Below are 18973 nucleotides of genomic sequence, written 5' to 3' on the forward strand. Positions count from 1 at the left end.
TCGGGCAGGGTCCCAGCAGCCTCTATACCCAACCTGTGCCGTATAAATGGACCCAGACCACAACTTCTGTAGCAACTCAGATCTATTCAACAAATTGCATGTTGCTCATAATTATTCTTCCTCTCATTTTGGTGAATATAGGCAAAGAAAAAGAAAAACCATGGTCTAATCACTTAGCATCTTCCAAAATGTCTAACCACAAAGATTCACCCATAGCACAACAATAGCACTAGGAAAACAATGGTGAATACTTGTAGAAACCCACCAATCTCAACGAGTGAAAGCAATATCAAGAAAGACATAAACATCACCAAGAAATCATTAGAATATGTCTTTAGTGACACAATGATGAAGATGCTCAATGAGCTTAAAGAAATGATGACAAGGGTAGTCTGCAAAGCACAAATATAATTCAAAATGGAAAAACAATGTACTAGAATTAGAAATAACAGAAATGAAGAACATGGTAGGATATATGAAGAAATTCAATGAAATCCCTGAACAACAGAATAACAGAAGCTGAGCAAAAGTGCTTCAGGTTGAGAAGGAGGCAACCACTAGGAAACAGCAGAAGGTGGAAAAAACTCTGTTAAATGGATGGCATACCAAAGAATGATGGAAAGAACTCAAGAGGAACAATATCAACATAAGAATCATCAAGTCCCTGAAGAATAAAAGCAAACATAATAAAGAAAGAATAGTTAAAGAAAACACTGATAAGAAGCTGCCAGAGTTGAAGGTTATAGGCATCAAGATCCAAGAGGGCCAGAGGGTTCCAGTGAAAATAGGTCCAATTAGGAAAAATCCAAGACACATTCTACTCAAAATGACAAAAACTCAAAGAAAAACATAATATTGAGAGTAGCAAGATCAAAAAAATGAACTTACACACAAAGAAGATCTCATAAGATATACAGCTGATCTATCAAATGAGACTCTATGCACCAAAAGAGTATGGAAGGGTATATCACAAAAACTCAAATGAAATGAACACCTCACCATGAATACTCTATACATATAATCATTCAGATTTGAATCAGCATTACAGAGCGCCAGCTTAAGGTATTTATAGTCTTGAAACCAGTCTTGCAAGAAGTGTTAAAAGAGCTTCTCTAAAGGACAAATTTACTCCTCACTTGCTAAAGGATTTTAGACATTACAATAATGAGTTAATGTCATATTTATATTGATAAGAATCAATGATTACAAATTGACTTATCAATTTATTTTCAAATCATTCCAATTGTGATTTCTTTAAGCATTGTTAGAGAAAGTAATATGAAGTGAATTTGTCATATGCCTGCCAAGGGGGCATGATGGAGGATGAGAGGAAACCTGGGGACTTTGGTAGAAGGAGGGAACACTGGTCATGGGATTGGTGTTGAAACATTGTATGCCTGAAGCAACTCTATTATGAACAACTTTATAGATCATGGTGTCTTTTTTTTTGTTTTTTGCTTTTTGGGTCACACCCAGCATAGCACAAGGGTTACTCCTGGCTCATGCACTCAGGAATTACTCCTGGTGGTGCTTGGGGGACCATATGGGATGCTGGGGATCAAACTTGGGCTGGCCACGTGCAAGGCAAATACCCCCACACACTGTGCTATTGCTCCAGCTCCAGGTCATGGTGTCTTAATAAAATTATTTTTTAAATGATATATACTCGGGGACCCTTGCCGCCGCCACTTCCCGCGCCCCACCGCCCCGGCTTTCCCGTCCGCCCAGCTCCCTCCAACCCGGCCTTTTCCCAGGTAATCAGGAGACTCCCAGCCACGCCTCCCGAGTGCGCCCCTGGTTCCCACGCGGCCGCCGGGACTTGGGACCCTTGCCGCCGCCACTTCCCGCGCCCCACCGCCCCGGCTTTCCCGTCCGCCCAGCTCCCTCCAACCCGGCCTTTTCCCAGGTAATCAGGAGACTCCCAGCCACGCCTCCCGAGTGCGCCCCTGGTTCCCACGCGGCCGCCGGGACTTGGGACCCTTGCCGCCGCCACTTCCCGCGCCCCACCGCCCCGACTTTCCTGGGACCATTGTCCCAGGAGCCCCTGCTAGGAAGAAACGGGGGCGTGGCCTGAAAGGGGCGTGGTCTAAAAAGGGGCGTGGCCTCCTGCCAGAGCGGCGGCCGCTAATGCGGCCGCAGTTATTATCTCCTACCTTAGCACATTAGGTATGGTCTTCTTGCTTTGAAAATCGGTTTAACACATCTCATACACTTATGCGACCTAGCCTATTAGCTCTAAGTTTAGAAAAATTATCAGTGAATAAGAGAAGCTTAGCAAAGCTTTTGTAAAGACAACTTAGCTTTAAGTCTTCATTAAGGCCCCAACATCAATCACAAAGAAAAGGCTGAGTGTAAGGAAGACTTCTAGAATAGGAATAAAGCTGCCATCAGAAATAGCACAAACAGAGCCCCTCCTTCTCTCAGCAAGAGGTAGGAGGAATAAACACCTACAAAGTTCCAATCCTATACTTCCATAACAATATGAAGAAGCAGCGAAAATCCCCTCCACGAAGAGAGGGAGAAGAAAAGATACTAGAAACCTCAAAAGAGGCTCCCAACATCTACGACCTCTCAGATAAACAATTCAGAGAGGAAATATGGAGGAGAGTCGACCTACTCCAAGCAAATATGGAACAGACATCCAATAAATTAAGGGAGGAGATGAATCAAGCGCTGGAACGGTCTACCAAGAAAATACAGGAAGAAATGAGAGCAGAAATGAGAGCAGAAATTTCAAACCTTCGAACGGAAGTCTCACAAATAAAGGAATCGGTAGATGAAATAAAAATCTCACTAGAAGCCCTCAACAGTAGAATGACTACAGCCGAAGACAGAATCAGTGATCTGGAAGATGAGCTGCAGAAAGCTTATAGACAACAACAAATCATGGCCAAAGACCTCAAAATGGCTATCGAGCGAATCAGAGCCCTGGGGGATGACTTCAAGAGGAACAACATAAGAATCATTGGAGTACCAGAACCGCAGGGAAGCAACCCCAATGAAAAAAACACAGTCAAAGATATCATTGCTAAGAAATTCCCAGAGCTGGACAAGGCAGGCATCCAGATACAAGGAGTCCGAAGAGTACCAGCAAAAAGAGACCCGAATAAAAAGACCCCAAGGCATATCATAGTCAGAATGGCGGATACCATGGATAGAGACACAATTCTGCAAGCAGCAAGGTCAAAGAAGGAAATCACATACAAAGGAGCACCCCTCAGATTTACGGCCGATCTGTCAGAAGAAACCCTCCGAGCCCGAAGACAATGGTGGGACATAGTGAAAAAACTCAACGAAATGAATGCCTCACCAAGAATACTTTATCCGGCTAAACTCTCACTCAAACTCGAAGGAACCATACACTACTTCTCGGATAAACAACAGCTCAGGTCCTTCATAGACTCAAAACCAATCTTGAAAGAAGGTCTAAAGGGGCTACTGTAAGACAAGGAGGAGCCCCATAAGAATAACAAATCCCACAGAAAGATGACACAAAACCACATCACAATAATCTCTCTCAATGTCAATGGCCTAAATGCACCTATCAAGAGACACAGAGTGGCTAAATGGATCCGGAAATTAAACCCAACATTCTGTTGCCTGCAAGAAACACACCTGAACAAACAGAGTAAACATAGACTCAAAGTCAAAGGATGGAAAACAATCCTCCAAGCAAACAACCCCCTTAAAAAAGCTGGAGTGGCCATCCTGGTATCCGACAACATAGATTTTAGGATGAAAAAGATCAAAAGGGACAGCAAAGGTCATTTTCTGTTTATCAAGGGATATGTACAACAGGAAGAAATCACACTCTTAAACGTATATGCTCCTAACGAACGACCGGCTGAATATTTAAAACAACTCCTAACAGACTTCAAAGAGGACATCACTAACAGCACAATTGTAGTCGGAGACTTCAATACGGCCTTATCGCCTCTAGATAGATCCACAAGAACAAAACTCAACAAGGAAACACTGACTCTGAAAGAAGAAATAGAAGAGAGAGGCCTAATAGACCTATACAGGGCCTTACACCCCAAAAAGAAAGAATACACATTCTTTTCCAGTGCACACGGAACATTTTCTAAAATAGACCATGTACTGGGCCCCAGAACATACCTCAATAGAATCGGAAAAATAGAAATTGTATCAACCATTTTTTCAGACCACGATGCGCTGAAGATAGAAGCTAACCACTCACAAACACGGAAAATCAAATCAAACACCTGGAAACTAAACAATTCAATGTTGGCCAATGAGTGGGTCAGGAAGGAAATCCAGGAAGAAATCAAAAGATACTTAGAAACTAACGAGAATGAAGACACGAGCTACCAAAACCTATGGGACGCAGCTAAAGCCGTGTTAAGGGGAAAATTTATAGCTCTCCAAGCATTCCTCAGGAAGGAAGAAAGGACCCACATAGATAGCTTGACTTCACGACTCAAGACCTTAGAAAAGGACCAGAAAAAGGACTCCAAACCAGACCGAAGGAAAGAAATAATAAAAATTAGAGCAGAAATTAATGACATCGAAACCAAAAAAACAATCCGAAAGATCAATGAAACAAAGAGTTGGTTCTTTGAGAAAATAAATAAGATTGATAAACCGCTAGCAAGACTCACAAAGAAAGAAAGAGAGAAAACTCTAATAAATCGAATCAGAAATGAAAAGGGGGACATCATAACAGAAACCAGTGAGATTCAAAAGATCATTAGAGACTACTTTGAAGGTCTTTACGCCATAAAAAAGGAGAACCTAAAAGAAATGGATGGATTCCTTGATTCCTACAATCTCCCAACACTGAAGAAAGAAGACCTGGAATACCTGAATAGACCCATCAATGTTAAGGAAATTGAAACGGTAATCAAAAACCTCCCCAAAAACAAAAGCCCAGGCCCAGATGGTTTCACTGGCGAATTCTTCCAAACATTTAAAGAAGACCTATTGCCTGTTTTCCTCAAACTTTTCCAGGAAATTGAAAAAACAGGAACTCTCCCAAACAGTTTCTATGAAGCACATATCTCCCTAATACCAAAAGCAAACAAAAACACCACTAAGAAAGAAAATTACAGACCAATTTCCCTGATGAACACCGATGCGAAGATCCTCAACAAAATACTAGCAAATAGGATCCAACAACTCATCAAAAAGATCATACATCACGACCAAGTGGGATTCATCCCAGGGATGCAAGGATGGTTTAACATTCGGAAATCAATCAACATAATCCAGCATATCAACAAAAGTAAAGACAAAAACCATATGATCATATCAATAGATGCAGAGAAAGCATTTGACAAGATCCAACATCCTTTCATGATGAAAACCCTCGCCAAAATGGGGTTTGGAGGAACTTTCCTCAAGATAGTCGAAGCCATCTATCACAAGCCTACGGCAAGCATAATCCTCAACGGGGAAAAACTAAGGGCCTTTCCTCTGAGATCGGGCACAAGACAAGGATGCCCACTCTCACCACTCCTCTTCAATATAGTACTGGAAGTACTTGCGATAGCTATTAGACAAGAAAAAGAGATTAAGGGCATCCAGATAGGAAGGGAAGAAATCAAACTCTCACTATTTGCAGACGACATGATACTATATCTAGAGAAGCCTAAAACCTCTACTAAGAAACTCTTAGAAACAATAGATTTATACAGTAAAGTTGCAGGCTACAAAATCAATACCCAAAAATCCATGGCCTTCATATATGCAAACAATGAGGCAGAGGAAAGGGACATGAAAAAAGCAATCCCATTCACAATCGTGCCCCAGAAAATCAAGTACCTTGGAATCAGCTTAACCAAGGAAGTAAAAGACCTTTACAAAGAAAACTACAAAACGCTACTCCATGAAATCAAAGAGGACATGAGGAAATGGAAACATATACCCTGCTCGTGGATAGGGAGAATCAATGTTGTCAAAATGGCAATACTCCCTAAAGCATTATACAGATTCAATGCGATCCCTATAAGTATACCCATGACATTCTTCAAAGAAATGGATCAAGCAATCCTAAAATTCATATGGAATAACAAACGTCCAAGGATAGCTAAAACAATTCTTGGGAAAAAGATGATGGGAGGCATCACCCTCCCCAACCTCAATCTTTACTACAAAGCAGTAACAATTAAAACAGCATGGTACTGGAACAAAGGCAGAGCCGTAGACCAATGGAACAGGGTGGAATATCCCTACACACAACCCCAAATGTATGATCATCTAATCTTTGATAAGGGAGCAAGAGATGTGAAGTGGAGCAAGGAAAGCCTCTTTAACAAATGGTGCTGGCACAACTGGACAACCACATGCAAAAAAATGGGTTTAGACCTTGACCTGACACCATGCACAAAAGTCAGATCAAAATGGATTAAAGACCTCAACATTAGACCACAAACCATAAGGTACATTGAAGACAAGGTCGGCGAAACCCTCCACGATATTGAAGATAAAGGTATCTTCAAACGTGACACGGAACTAAGCAATCTAGTAAAAACAGAGATAAACAAATGGGACTACATTAAACTAAAAAGCTTTTGCACCGCAAGAGATACAGTGACCAGAATCCAAAGACTATCCACAGAATGGGAAAGGATATTTACACAATACCCATCAGATAAGGGGTTGATATCAATGGTATATAAAGCACTGGTTGAACTCTACAAGAAGAAAACATCCAACCCCATCAAAAAATGGGGCGAAGAAATGAACAGAAACTTTACCAAGGATGAGATACGAATGGCCAAAAGGCACATGAAAAAATGCTCTGCATCACTAATCATCAGAGAGATGCAGATCAAAACAACCATGAGATACCACCTCACACCACAGAGACTGGCACACATCCAAAAGAACAAAAGCAACCGCTGTTGGAGAGGATGTGGGGAGAAAGGGACCCTTCTACACTGCTGGTGGGAATGCCGGCTAGTTCAGCCCTTTTGGAAAACAGTATGGACGACTCTCAGAAAACTAGAGGTTGAGCTCCCATTTGACCCAGCAATACCACTGCTGGGAATATATCCCAGAGAGGCAAAAAAGTACAATCGAAACAACATCTGCACATGTATGTTCATCGCAGCACTGTTTACAATAGCCAGAATCTGGAAAAAACCCGAATGCCCCAAAACGGATGACTGGTTGAGGAAACTTTGGTACATCTATACAATGGAATACTATGCAGCTGTTAGAAAAAAGGAAGTCAAGAATTTTGTAGTTAAGTGGATGGGCATGAAAAGTTTCATGCTGAGTGAAATGAGTCAGAAAGAGAGAGACAGACATAGAAAGACTGCACTCATCTATGGTATATAGAATATCAGAGTGGGAGACTAATACCCAAGAACCGTAGAAATAAGTACCAGGAGGTTGACCCCATGGCTTCTCGGCTGGCCTCACGTTCCGGGGAAAGGGCAACTCAGAGAAGCGATCACCAACTACATTGTAGTTGAAGGCCATGTGGGGGAAAGGAGTTGCGGGCTGAATGAGGGCTAGAGACTGAGCACAGCGGCCACTCAACACCTTTATTGCAAACTACAATAGCTAATTAGAGAGAGAGAACAGAAGGGAATGCCCTGCCACAGTGGCTGGGTGGGGTGGGGGGGAGATGGGAGTGGGGAGGGTGGGAGGGACGCCGGGTTTACGGGTGGTGGAGAATGGGCACTGGTGAAGGGATGGGTTCCCGAACTTTGTATGAGGGAAGTATAAGCACAAAAGTGTATAAATCTGTAACTGTACCCTCACGGTGATTCTCTAATTAAAAATAAATAAATTATAAAAAAAAATAAATAAAAAAAAATGATATATACTCTACATATATTAAATACATAAGTATTCGCCAACATAAACTACATTTAATTTTTGTGTGTTGACCCTCTTCCTCAAGAAATAATGTTTCTACTCATTATCTAAATTAATTTTGCTCCTACCACAGAGTACTCCCTGTGGACATGAGATACAAAAACTGACATCCTTTACCACCTTAAGCCTGCTCTTTCTGTTTCATGAACTGCAGGGTGCACACTCTGGGCACTGGGTTCTTGGATACATCCACTACCCAAAATTCCCAGATTTATTGCTTACTGCTTCCTTTTCTGAGTATTGGAGTGATAGCACAGCAGGTAGGGTGTTTTCCTTGCACTCGGACAACCCAGGTTCGATTCCTCCCTCCCTTTTGGAGAGCCCGGCAAGCTACCGAGAGATTCCTGCCCGCACAGCAGAATCTGGCAAGCTCCCCATGGCATATTCGATATGCTAGAAACATCAACAAGTCTCACAATGGAGATGTTACTGGTGCCCGTTCAAGCAAATCAATGAACAACAATGGGACGACAGTGCTACAGTGCAGTGCTACTACTTCCTTTTCTGAGTGTCCCCGGGAAATCTTACCTTATTGAAGTGAGCAAATAGAATGTGTTCCTAAATGCACCTGAAGTTATTACTACCATCTCTGGTTCATTCCAGAATCTGTCCCTCCCCGTGGTGTAGGAGTGAAGGGAGGAGCAATATCACCCACTTTGGAAACATTGCAAATGCAGACCCCATTAAGATAATGGTCACATCCAGTTTGTTTGTAGTCCTGCCACCTCTGATAAACAGCGACTTTAATTAATTCATGTATTCAACTATATGCCAACACTATTCTAGGTGGTACATTAGTCATGCTAAGAGAAAAGTAATGGAAATTGCTTATTGCTAGGAATTACAAAACAAGTTTCAGGAATGACTAGTACTGACAGTCTTTAATCGAACACTTGCTCAGACCTCACTCTGCTTCCTGTTTATTGAGCAAACTGGATACAGGCTCAGAGCAGTGAGGAAGCTTCTGCATCAATCATTGATGAAGACAAGCTCCTTACTGTTCATCCAAGTCAACAGTTGTTGAGCATTTACCATCAGCAACACATCATTATGTGTACATGTAGACTCTCACTCAATTCTCTATTTTCCATTTAAGCAAAACTAATTTATTTTATATAATAAAACTAGATATGACAAATCTTGGACTTGAACTCTCCCGGGGTAAATATTTTAACTACTCCTCACAGGAGCCCAAGTAATTAGGAGTGGGTTAAATTTTTAGATTAGACTCTACACTTTGGTTTGCTTGAATTTTAAGTGCTTAATAATGTATGTGGAAGTCCCTGACATCTTCCATAATGACAAATTTCTATAATAACCACTTTCCCTGAAAGTTGCAGTTTCTTAGTACCTATCAATGACACTGAGTGAGCACTAGGTGTATGAGGAAAGCAGAGTCTCCAATAATTCCCTGTCGTATGCTTCCATGATGTGCTATACAAAGAAGTTACCCAAGGCCCCACAGGGTAAGCACAGGAACTTCTGAGAATACAGCACTAAGGCTAAGGAAAAATACCCTAAACTTGTCCCAAGTGCTCAACCATTTTTAAGTGACAACTGAATGACTTAGACAAAGACAATGGTCAGGTGCATGGTGAGTAAAACACAATACTCCTGGGTGACAAGAGTAACACTTAAGGTAAAATACCTATCAAAATGGTATGGAGAACTTGTAAGGGAAACAGAAAGTCTAGATGAATGGGAGTCCATCAAAATCCTCCTCTTAGATCCTTTACGCAGACTATCACTGTATCACTGTCATCCTGTTGTTCATCAATTTGCACCAGTAACATCTCCATTAATCCCTGTATATGCTAGTGTAGCCAGAGGGCATATTGGGGGCTCTTTCTCAATATGCCAAAAACAATAACAACGATGATCCTCATTCCCCTGATCCTGAAAGCGCCCCCAATACGCAGAATATACTGAAGATAATTCATGAATCAAGCAAAGCCCAAGTCCAGATATTTAACCCAGTGGTTTTCAAATCTTCTACAACTTCAGGTCAACCACTCACTGCACACAAGTTGGGAGGAGTAGTTGAAAAGCACTGATAAGCCTACACATCAGGTAAAGCATTACCCACCTCATGATAAAAATACAGCCTTGCCACAAAGCTTCCCTTTGGGGGTGGATGGAGGAGTGGGGACAGATCTGCATTATCCCCAGGCTTTCCCTAATAATACCTGATCTCAAATTGCATTTATGAGGAACATTCCCCAGTAGTGTAAGATGTGATGACTGCTGTGCAGAGGCACTGCATTTTATAGAGATGGAAATGAGTCCTTAGAGCAACCCGCTGACAAACCCATCACTGCAGAAGAGGGCTCTAACCAAGTTCTTGACTCAGAGGTGGGTTCCAGTTCCAGGGCTTTGAATTGCTTTTGTTTACTGAACACTGGACAACAGCATTAGAATCATAGGTTTGAGAGTCCGTATTGAATGTGGTTTGTTGTTTCACAATAAGAGCAGCCGCTGCTTAGCACTTTAATAAGCCCGAAATATTGAGAGAGGGCAGCTTTGAAATGACACTTTATTTGATCAGGTTTGAGGTAATTGTTAAAAATCATATACACTTTCTTTAGAACCCTATAAAGCTTCTGTAGGATCACTGTACCTGCCGTTCTAATTTGCAATTGCCTCAGCCCTCCTTTGAAGTTATTCTTGCCAATTACCTGGTGTTAATATTAATTGAATATGATTTGCAACTTGCAATGTGGTGTTATCAATGGAACTCAGCTGTAGGAATATAAAGTAAAAATTTCAATTGAATTAAAATGTTTCCTTTCATTCACAGTATTTTATAACATTAATACTTTGTCAAATTGATTTTTGCCTGCTGGAAGTCATTTTGCTAAAGCAATGAACATCTGAAGGGAAACGCTGCTCTTTGTGCATTCTTTTCTGTCACTGAAATACTTTGTTTTAATCTTGAGCTGAATCCATTTTCTTTATAAAAACTTGGTTCTTGTTTATACACCAAGATGGGGGGAAATGCTTTACTTTAAAACTGAGTGAAACTACTTTAGCAATCTGAAGGGTGGGCACTCTTCAATTATATACTAGAAAAAAAAAGTACCCTATTTCATAGCTTCCCTCTTTCCAAGAATAACTCACTGTCAAATGTTTTGGCCAGTGTCATTTACATTATGTAGCCCCCACAGAAAAAAAGGAATTAGCTGAACTGGTTTATTGCATTAACATTGCAAACAGATTATGCCAATCTAGTGACCTCTCTGGTCTCCTTCTCCAACTCTGAGATTTTAAAATTCTGAACACATGTCAGACAATAGTCAGAAGCTTCGAGCCTTTGCAAATAAGAAAAAAAAGTCATGTCTGGTGAAGAGTTGACAGAATCAGGTCTATTCCATCCCCATGTAATGTATGTGATGACGACTCATGAGCCTGTCATTTTCAATAAGCCATTCATAAACATGATGACTGATTAAAGGGGGAGTGTCTCCTGCCTGTGCGAATCCACAGTGAAAGAAACAATGCTTTCACAAAGCTCTTTCATCTTAAAAGATAAAGCCTTAGCTCCCTTGCCCCTGATAAGAATGGTGTCAGCATTAACGTTTATTATCCTGTCTCCTCTTTAAAAATAAAATAATAAGGTAAGACAAAGAAGTGAAAGGACTTGTCTAAAGACTCAAGAAAGTCATTTATTGAATTGCCAGCTACAAGGCACAGAACTTAAGATGGAAAAGCCCAAGCATTTATTACTAACCTCTTTATAATGGTATCACTGGAAAAAAATCATATCAAATCATTAAAACAAGACATAGATGAGGACAATGGTCCTAACAGCTGCGTATGAATGAAGAACATATCTTAACAGCTAGTAGAAACTAAGTTAGTCCCTAACCCTGAAGCCAAAAGAGGCCGGGGGAGAAATAAAAATATATTGTGCTGGAAACCACTTTCAGATGTTCACAATTTCCCAGGTGTCATTAGAAGAGAAACATCTTGGAGTTACACAAATCCGGAAGGTTGAAAAACCAGCTTACAACTATGTACAGAGTGCCGACTGCTATCCCACTTGCCAGGCACAAGGACACCTATCTCCTACCTGTACTCTAAAATATTGTCTAGATGACTCCATCTCCCAAGTGGGAAGGAGAGAACAGAATTCTGTGGGACTCCAAAAAAGCCTTTGGAATCAGTGATACTGAGATTCTCCACTGACCAAGTTCTGTCTACTTTGCATCTTTATCTTCTATATCACTAAGCTTTTGTCTTTCTGGCTTACCCCATATGCCTGTCGGTCAGTGCTATCTCTGTAAGAGAGCTGCCCCTCAGTCTCATGCACAGTTATGGGTTATTTAATTGATGTCACCCAACAACAGAAATTGAAACTCTACCCCTAGCACCTCAGGATGTGACCATAAATGGAAATAGCTTTAGTTGGCTAAGATCAAGTCATAGTGGGGTAGGATGGATGAGCCTCACATCCAATACTATTGGCAAGCTTATAGGAAGGAAAAAGCACTGACCCAGCCACCAGAGGGAAGAAGAAAGTAGCAATATGATGAATGTGCTGACGGAGCCAGAGACCAGAGAGGGGCATCTACAACCTAACATATACCGAGAACAGCTAGCAAATATCAGAAGCGGCAAGAAGCGGGGAAGGATTCCTCCCTGCAATTTTTGAAAGCTGGATGGCTTTGTTGAAGCTTTGATTTCAGATTTCCAGCCTCCAGAACTGTGAGACAATAAGCCTGCTGCGTTGTATTAAGTTGCCAGTTTGTGTTTTGTGATGCAGCCCTAGGGAGCAATACTTCCCCTCTCAAGGACTCTCCTTAATTCTTTGCCACAGTCCTACATACATTCTAAATGCCCTTTGGCAAAAAAAAAACCACTTATTATTTTATTTTAAAAATCTATACAAATTCCTTAAATTTTCCCTCAAAAACCACCACCATGCCTAACAAAATGTTCTTCAAAGGAGACAGAGCCTGCAGGATCACGACCCTATCAGGAGAAGAGAAGAACATTTGCTAAGCTCAGTTTCCCATGGCAGAGTTTAGGTCACACCATTATTTTCCAATTTTATCAATTTTCATCTTTCTTTAGGTATAATTTACAAATAAAATACTGCATAGACTTAGGGTGCATACATGTTTTGATCTAAGTTGTGGAAAGATCACAATCAACCTTATTAACAGATCTGCACCTCACGTTGATCCTAACTTTGTGTCTGTGTGGGTGAGCGTGTAGAGTGGGAACATTTTAGAACTCTGTTAGCAGTCCTCAAGTATACAATACATTATTCTGACCTAGAGTTGGCATGACATGCATGAGCTCAACAAGACATAGCCTGCATAACCGAGCATGTGTACCACTCGTCAGTATCTCCCCATCTCTCTTCCCTTGGTGACCACTAGTCCAGGCTCTGCATTTGTGAGTTCTACTTTTTTTGATTCCACGTATAAGTCAGACCACGCTGTATTTATATCTTGCTGATTTCAGTGAGCAAAATTTATACAAGTTACAAATGGCGGGATTTTCTTCCTTTTTAAGGTTAAATAATATTTCATTGTTTTATTATCTAATCATCCACTTATGACATTTAGTGGCCCCTGCATCCACCCAGAAAAGATATTGATATAATTTTCTTTGATTATAGGAACTGCTAACCTTATAATAATTCTATTTTTTGTTTGTTTGTTTTGGGGGCCATACCTGGTGATACTCAGGGCTTACTCCTGGCTCTGCATTTAAGAATTACCCCTGGTGGTACTCACAAGGCCCTAAGGGATGCCAGGGATCGAACTTAGGTTGGTCACAAGAAAAGCAAGCACCCTACACATTGTACTATCCCTCCAGCACCTATGATAATTCTATTTTTGATCATCTTTAGGAGAAAGAGCTTCAGATCTACCATTCAATTTCTGCCTTGACTCTAGACAAATGATCTTGAAGCTATATACTAGTATATGTGCTATCTTACTGTATTAAACTGTGCTTCCCATTCTAAACCAAACTTTTTGTCTTACTTTGTTTTTCTATTCATGACATTTTAAAAAACTTTTAGACACAGTGATCTACAATAGTGCCAAAGGTTGGTTTTCCTACATAAAACCACACCTTCCACCAAAGTATCTGCTTCCTTCCACTGTTGTCATGGCCTCATGTACCTGTTTCCCAGTGTTATTCTGCTTATCCCCACACACACTCCTCCCTTCCTCTCAAACCACCACTGCACTGTAAAACTTCCTACTGAAGATCATTTCTCAGTTTCTGTTGCCTTTGATTATTTTTTATTTTACTATTTTTCTTTGTTTCCCAGATACAGGGGAAGGTCATTCTGTGCCTGACCCTTTTCTTCTAACTTCACTCAACATGATACTTGCCAGGTCCATCCAAGAAGCAGAAAATTGAATGATTTCCATCTTTTCTTATAGCCCAGCAGTATTCCATTGTTCATATGTATCATACTTCATTTTCATTTTCCAGCTGTCCAGGTTCAGAATTTCCAGTCCAACTTAACTTTTATTGAGGTCTCCTTACGACCAGTTGCTAAGTTCCTCACCTCAAAAATTTCTCTCAAATCTCTTCCCTTCCCAATTTTTCCCCTCCTATTTCTTGTGGTAGCTTGCTCAGATCGGGACTGGACCTCCTCCACCCAGATTTCCCATTTCCCAATAGCTAGGCAGTCACACCCAGGGACTGCCCCTGGTACCCTTACAATCCTGTCAACGGCCAGCATCCAGAGACTTAAAAGCAAGCTCTGGGAATCAGTAGGCTATATCTTATAGCCTACTTCTCCCTCTGGGAGAACCTGGCAAACTGCTGGGAGTTTCCTGCCCACGTGGGAGAGCCACACAAGGTCCCCCTGGTGTATTAATATGCCAAAACCACTAACAAGCTGAGTCTCATTCCTCTGACCCTGAAGGAGCCTCCAGAAGCATCGTTGGAAGGACGAGTAGAGAGAGGCTTCTAAAATCTCAGGGCTTGGACAAATGGAGACGTTACTGAGACCACTCGAGACTGCTCGAGAATTTCTTGTGGTTTGGGGAACCAAAGTAGCAATGTCTGGGGCTTACTCCTTCCTGACTCTGTGGTCAGGGTTCACTGTGGTGGTACTGTGGGAGTTGGAGGTGGGATGCTGGAGATTGGCTATTGCTATAACCCTGTACTATCTCTCCAGCTTCTACTATTTCCCATTTCTATAATCAGTAACTTGTATAAGACAAGAGTGGATTTACGATGAGGAACACTCAACTGAACACTCACCTTAAGGAACACTCAACTCAACACTCCTTAGCTTCTCATTCTCCTCAGCACAATCTTTATTGTTGGGAGGAGGGCTTGGTGAGACAACACTTGTGCCCAGGACTTATTCTGCCTCTGCACTGGAGGGGCTTGGGGAGATAATACAATATTGTACAATATACAGTTCCCTCCAACATTGTATGTTGTATATAATATAGTATATAGAACCTGGCTTGGCCTTACCTGCCTTACTATCTCTTCACCCATTGAAATCTTAAATACACATCCTATTCAGTAGTCTCCTACTCTAGAAAATATAATTAAACTTACCTATGAGGTAAAATACATAATTGTGTTCCTTGTCAAGCCTTCCAATCTCATCTCTCATACCTTACTACACAAATGATGTTCCAGTCAAACTGTGCTATTTGATAATCTCAGATATGCTTTTTTCTTCTTCAGTAGAAATTCTGTAGAAGAGGATGCCTTGGGCTGAGACAACAGCTAGGACATAAAAGAACTGTTTGTCTTTGTTTTATCAAATAATTCCCCTTTATCCCTCAGGAAAATCTTGACTAAAAAAGAATCACATCACTAGTAATTATATTCATGACCATCATTCATTCATAAACCTCATCCTCCAAGATTCACAAAGGAGACATCCTCAATCTCACATTTGGTAAAAATGAGAAATATCCTACTCAAACTATACAAATTTATTAGAAAACATATTTTCATTTCACTTTCATTCCATTATGTCCAGATTAATCCAATATAAAACATAGGAAGCCTTCATTTCTTGGAGTTTAAAAACACTGAGATTTCTTAGAAATGGTGTTAAAGATAAAATTCAAAAGACTGGGAAAAACCTTTGAGTTGGGAAATACATAAGACTATTAATAGGGAGACACTTCAGAAAATAGATTTATACCTCTTCTTCTTAATCAAGATACTAAGATTTTTAATCACACACTACTAACATGGTGACAGAGATCTCATTAATGTTGTAGTAAGAAGACCACATGTTACAAAACTAATAAATTTTCATTAGAATCAGCAGATCACTTTTAAATGGGTTAAGTTGTGACCATTTGCCATTCCATTAATATCATTGTCATGTAAAAGGCTTAATTTTCAGCTATTTTTGTTCTAGATAAAATCTTTGTCATTAAAATGAGAAATGATTTTGATATTTAATATATTCTATGGCAGACTCAAGAGTGGTACTAAATTGGCCCTTTCAGCATTCTGCATATTAATTGACAATCTATCCCTCCTCTATCACCCTGGATAAGTGAGAACTGAAATAGAGTGGATACCCAATGAAGTTACAGAATAGGAAATGGATCTACAAAGAGAAAAAATATGTTGCTCTAATCAGGAACATACACAAGGCACTAAAATTATGTTCTCCCATACTAATGACTAAGATAGAAACAGGAATAATAAATGACACCATCTGAATCACTTTATGTGACAGTATTGCTAAAGTATAGCAATGCTCCCTCAAAATCAAAACTCTTTCTTATTTTTAGACAAAATAATAAAACTGATCTCACTTGACTTTTAGAGTAATGCATTTTATCAGAGTTGGCAACAATTGGCAAATTATATCCTCTGTTGAATTTTTATAGTAATCTTTTTCATGCACACACACACAAAAATTGTGCCCTGTAATTGAAGAATGTACAGGATCACTGTAGAAAACTTTTCATTTCAATACATACTCTATTGGTTTTCTTCTCATTGAATTATCGCTCTAGTGAGAACTGACATTACCTGCTTCAATAATGTATTAACCTTGCCTTCTGAAGCTGCTGTTGAGTGGGTATTTCCTCTAAGGGAAAACTTGGGATTCTTATCCAAGAAGAAAATACAATTTGCCATCATTTAAATTTCAATTGGCGTGCAGAATGATTTTAATAGCAACAGTGATGAGACTTAAAATTCCAAAGATTATAAAATCATGGGCACATAAAACAGGTTGAAACAATTTTCCAATTAAATAAATTAATTCAATCTGTAAAACAAGATCAGGTCTTCCTAAATTTTAATTTTAATTTTTAGTTTAAATTTTAATAGCACAAGAACAAATGTAAAACATACTACAAATGTGTATAACACATTAATATATTATATACACTTAATAAATGTTACACGTATTACATATACATGAAATATATACATGTAACATATGTAATATACGTTACATATGTTAAATGTATATAATATATTTCCATGCCCTACTGTGTGGAAAGAACATATACCAAGTCCTTTACCTCTTTCAAGAGGAAATTTTGCTCCAATAACTACACGTTTTCTTTTTGCTAATTACACATAAGACCAAGTCACTCTCAAAATCCTTTCCTGAGTTGAAATCAGCAACATGGTAAGGCAACAAGATAAGTTTTTCCTTCCAGTTTAAAATTTCTCAAAAACAGCTTCCCTCCAATATCAATAGGCACTCTTAATTTTTTCACCATTACTACTCATAGAAAAAAACATGTAAGTTTAATTAATTTTTAAAAAATATTTGTACTTGTTAAGTTATCATAACATGTCACTTTTCAAAGTGATACCATTGACAAATCAGCCATAAGATTTGCGCAGACACGGGAGCATAGTATATCGAGTAGGGTGCTTGCCTTGCACACCGCCCACCCAGTGAGAATATCCCCTATGGTATCTCATGCAGCACCAAGGTAACCTCTGAGCATTGTCAGATGTGACCCAAAAACAAAAAGGAAAAAAAGAAATCCACACACTTAGTTGGTTCTGATCTTATTCTTTCTTTATTCCAAATAACAAAGCATTCACAAGCCCATGGCTGGACATAGATAAGGTAAAATGCTTACAGGAAGTTGGACAAGAGTCTTGAAAAAGGCCCGGGATAGAGCTGATCAACATTTGTTCTAATTAATTTTTTTACAGTTTGTCCTTCATCTCACTGAAGTTTTAAGCGGAGGATGAGAAAAGAATTCAAAAAGTCAAATATGACAATAAAAATATCACTTAAAGTATAGCCTTGGGGGCTACTTCAGTATTGTTTTTAAATGATTACCCATCTTAATCCCTATAGAGTGGGATATTAAATCCCACTGCCTTTTTTTTTAATTTAATGACTTGCTAATGTAAACTTCCATCTAGAACAATCAAACAGTATGTCATTTATTCAAATTTACAGTGGCTCTAATGCGCCAACAAATTCCCTCGTCAAAACAGACAACTTTAAAAAATGCTTGCCTCAGTCAGGAGCTCTATTTCCTAAATTAGCAGTCAAGTGTCACCTTGATAGACCATGAACAACAACATCATTTATAACAAATCCAGCTTCCCCCGAGAGTGGACAGCCTAGGTCATGCATCTGTAGGAGCTCTAATTATTCCACACAGACCCCAGAGCAATTGGAGAGGCTCAGAATTTCACAACCTGTCATGTCCAAATCCAATCATCTGATAAATACACACTTACCAATCTCCCTCGAGATCTGAGTGAAGGCCTCCACGCCACTCTCTCCATAGTTGCCTTCGGATGCCAGTGTTGACACATAATTCCACCCCAATTCGGTCACAATGTCCACCATGGCTTGAGCTTGGTAGGAGTCAGGTGGAACCACCCGAGAGAAGAAGTCATACCTGGTGTTATCACTAAGCTCTGGGGCTGTGGATGCATAGCTGATTTGAGGTATCTGCAAAACAAATAGCAGGTCACTTCACCCATGAGAAAGTGGTGGAATGATGAATTCTCACAAGAGACTGAATAGCCAATGTCCTACAGGTTTCCCCCAATATCCAAAAGAAGAGCATTCCTACAACCCTGCAGAGCATCTTTAGGGTCTGGCAAGGCTCAAAACTTTTTCCCATATAAATTAATGGCAAGAGTGCTCCCCGATCCTCAGAGTAACCTA

The 18973-nt window shown here is 40.0% G+C and overlaps 1 protein-coding gene across 4 annotated transcripts in view; it reads right to left on the reverse strand.

Moving 5' to 3' along the window:
• GRM8 (glutamate metabotropic receptor 8) overlaps nt 1–18973 on the reverse strand; it is a 949955-nt gene that overhangs the window by 749433 nt on the left and 181549 nt on the right. For all 4 annotated transcript variants that reach the window (XM_055146111.1, XM_055146103.1, XM_004608293.2 and 1 more), the window contains exon 3: nt 18538–18754. In XM_055146111.1, the coding sequence (XP_055002086.1) occupies nt 18538–18754 (217 nt within the window). The remainder of the gene's footprint in view (nt 1–18537; nt 18755–18973) is intronic.

This window comes from Sorex araneus, chromosome 1 (genome assembly GCF_027595985.1).
Source record: "Sorex araneus isolate mSorAra2 chromosome 1, mSorAra2.pri, whole genome shotgun sequence".
NCBI classification, from domain to species: Eukaryota; Metazoa; Chordata; class Mammalia; order Eulipotyphla; family Soricidae; genus Sorex; species Sorex araneus.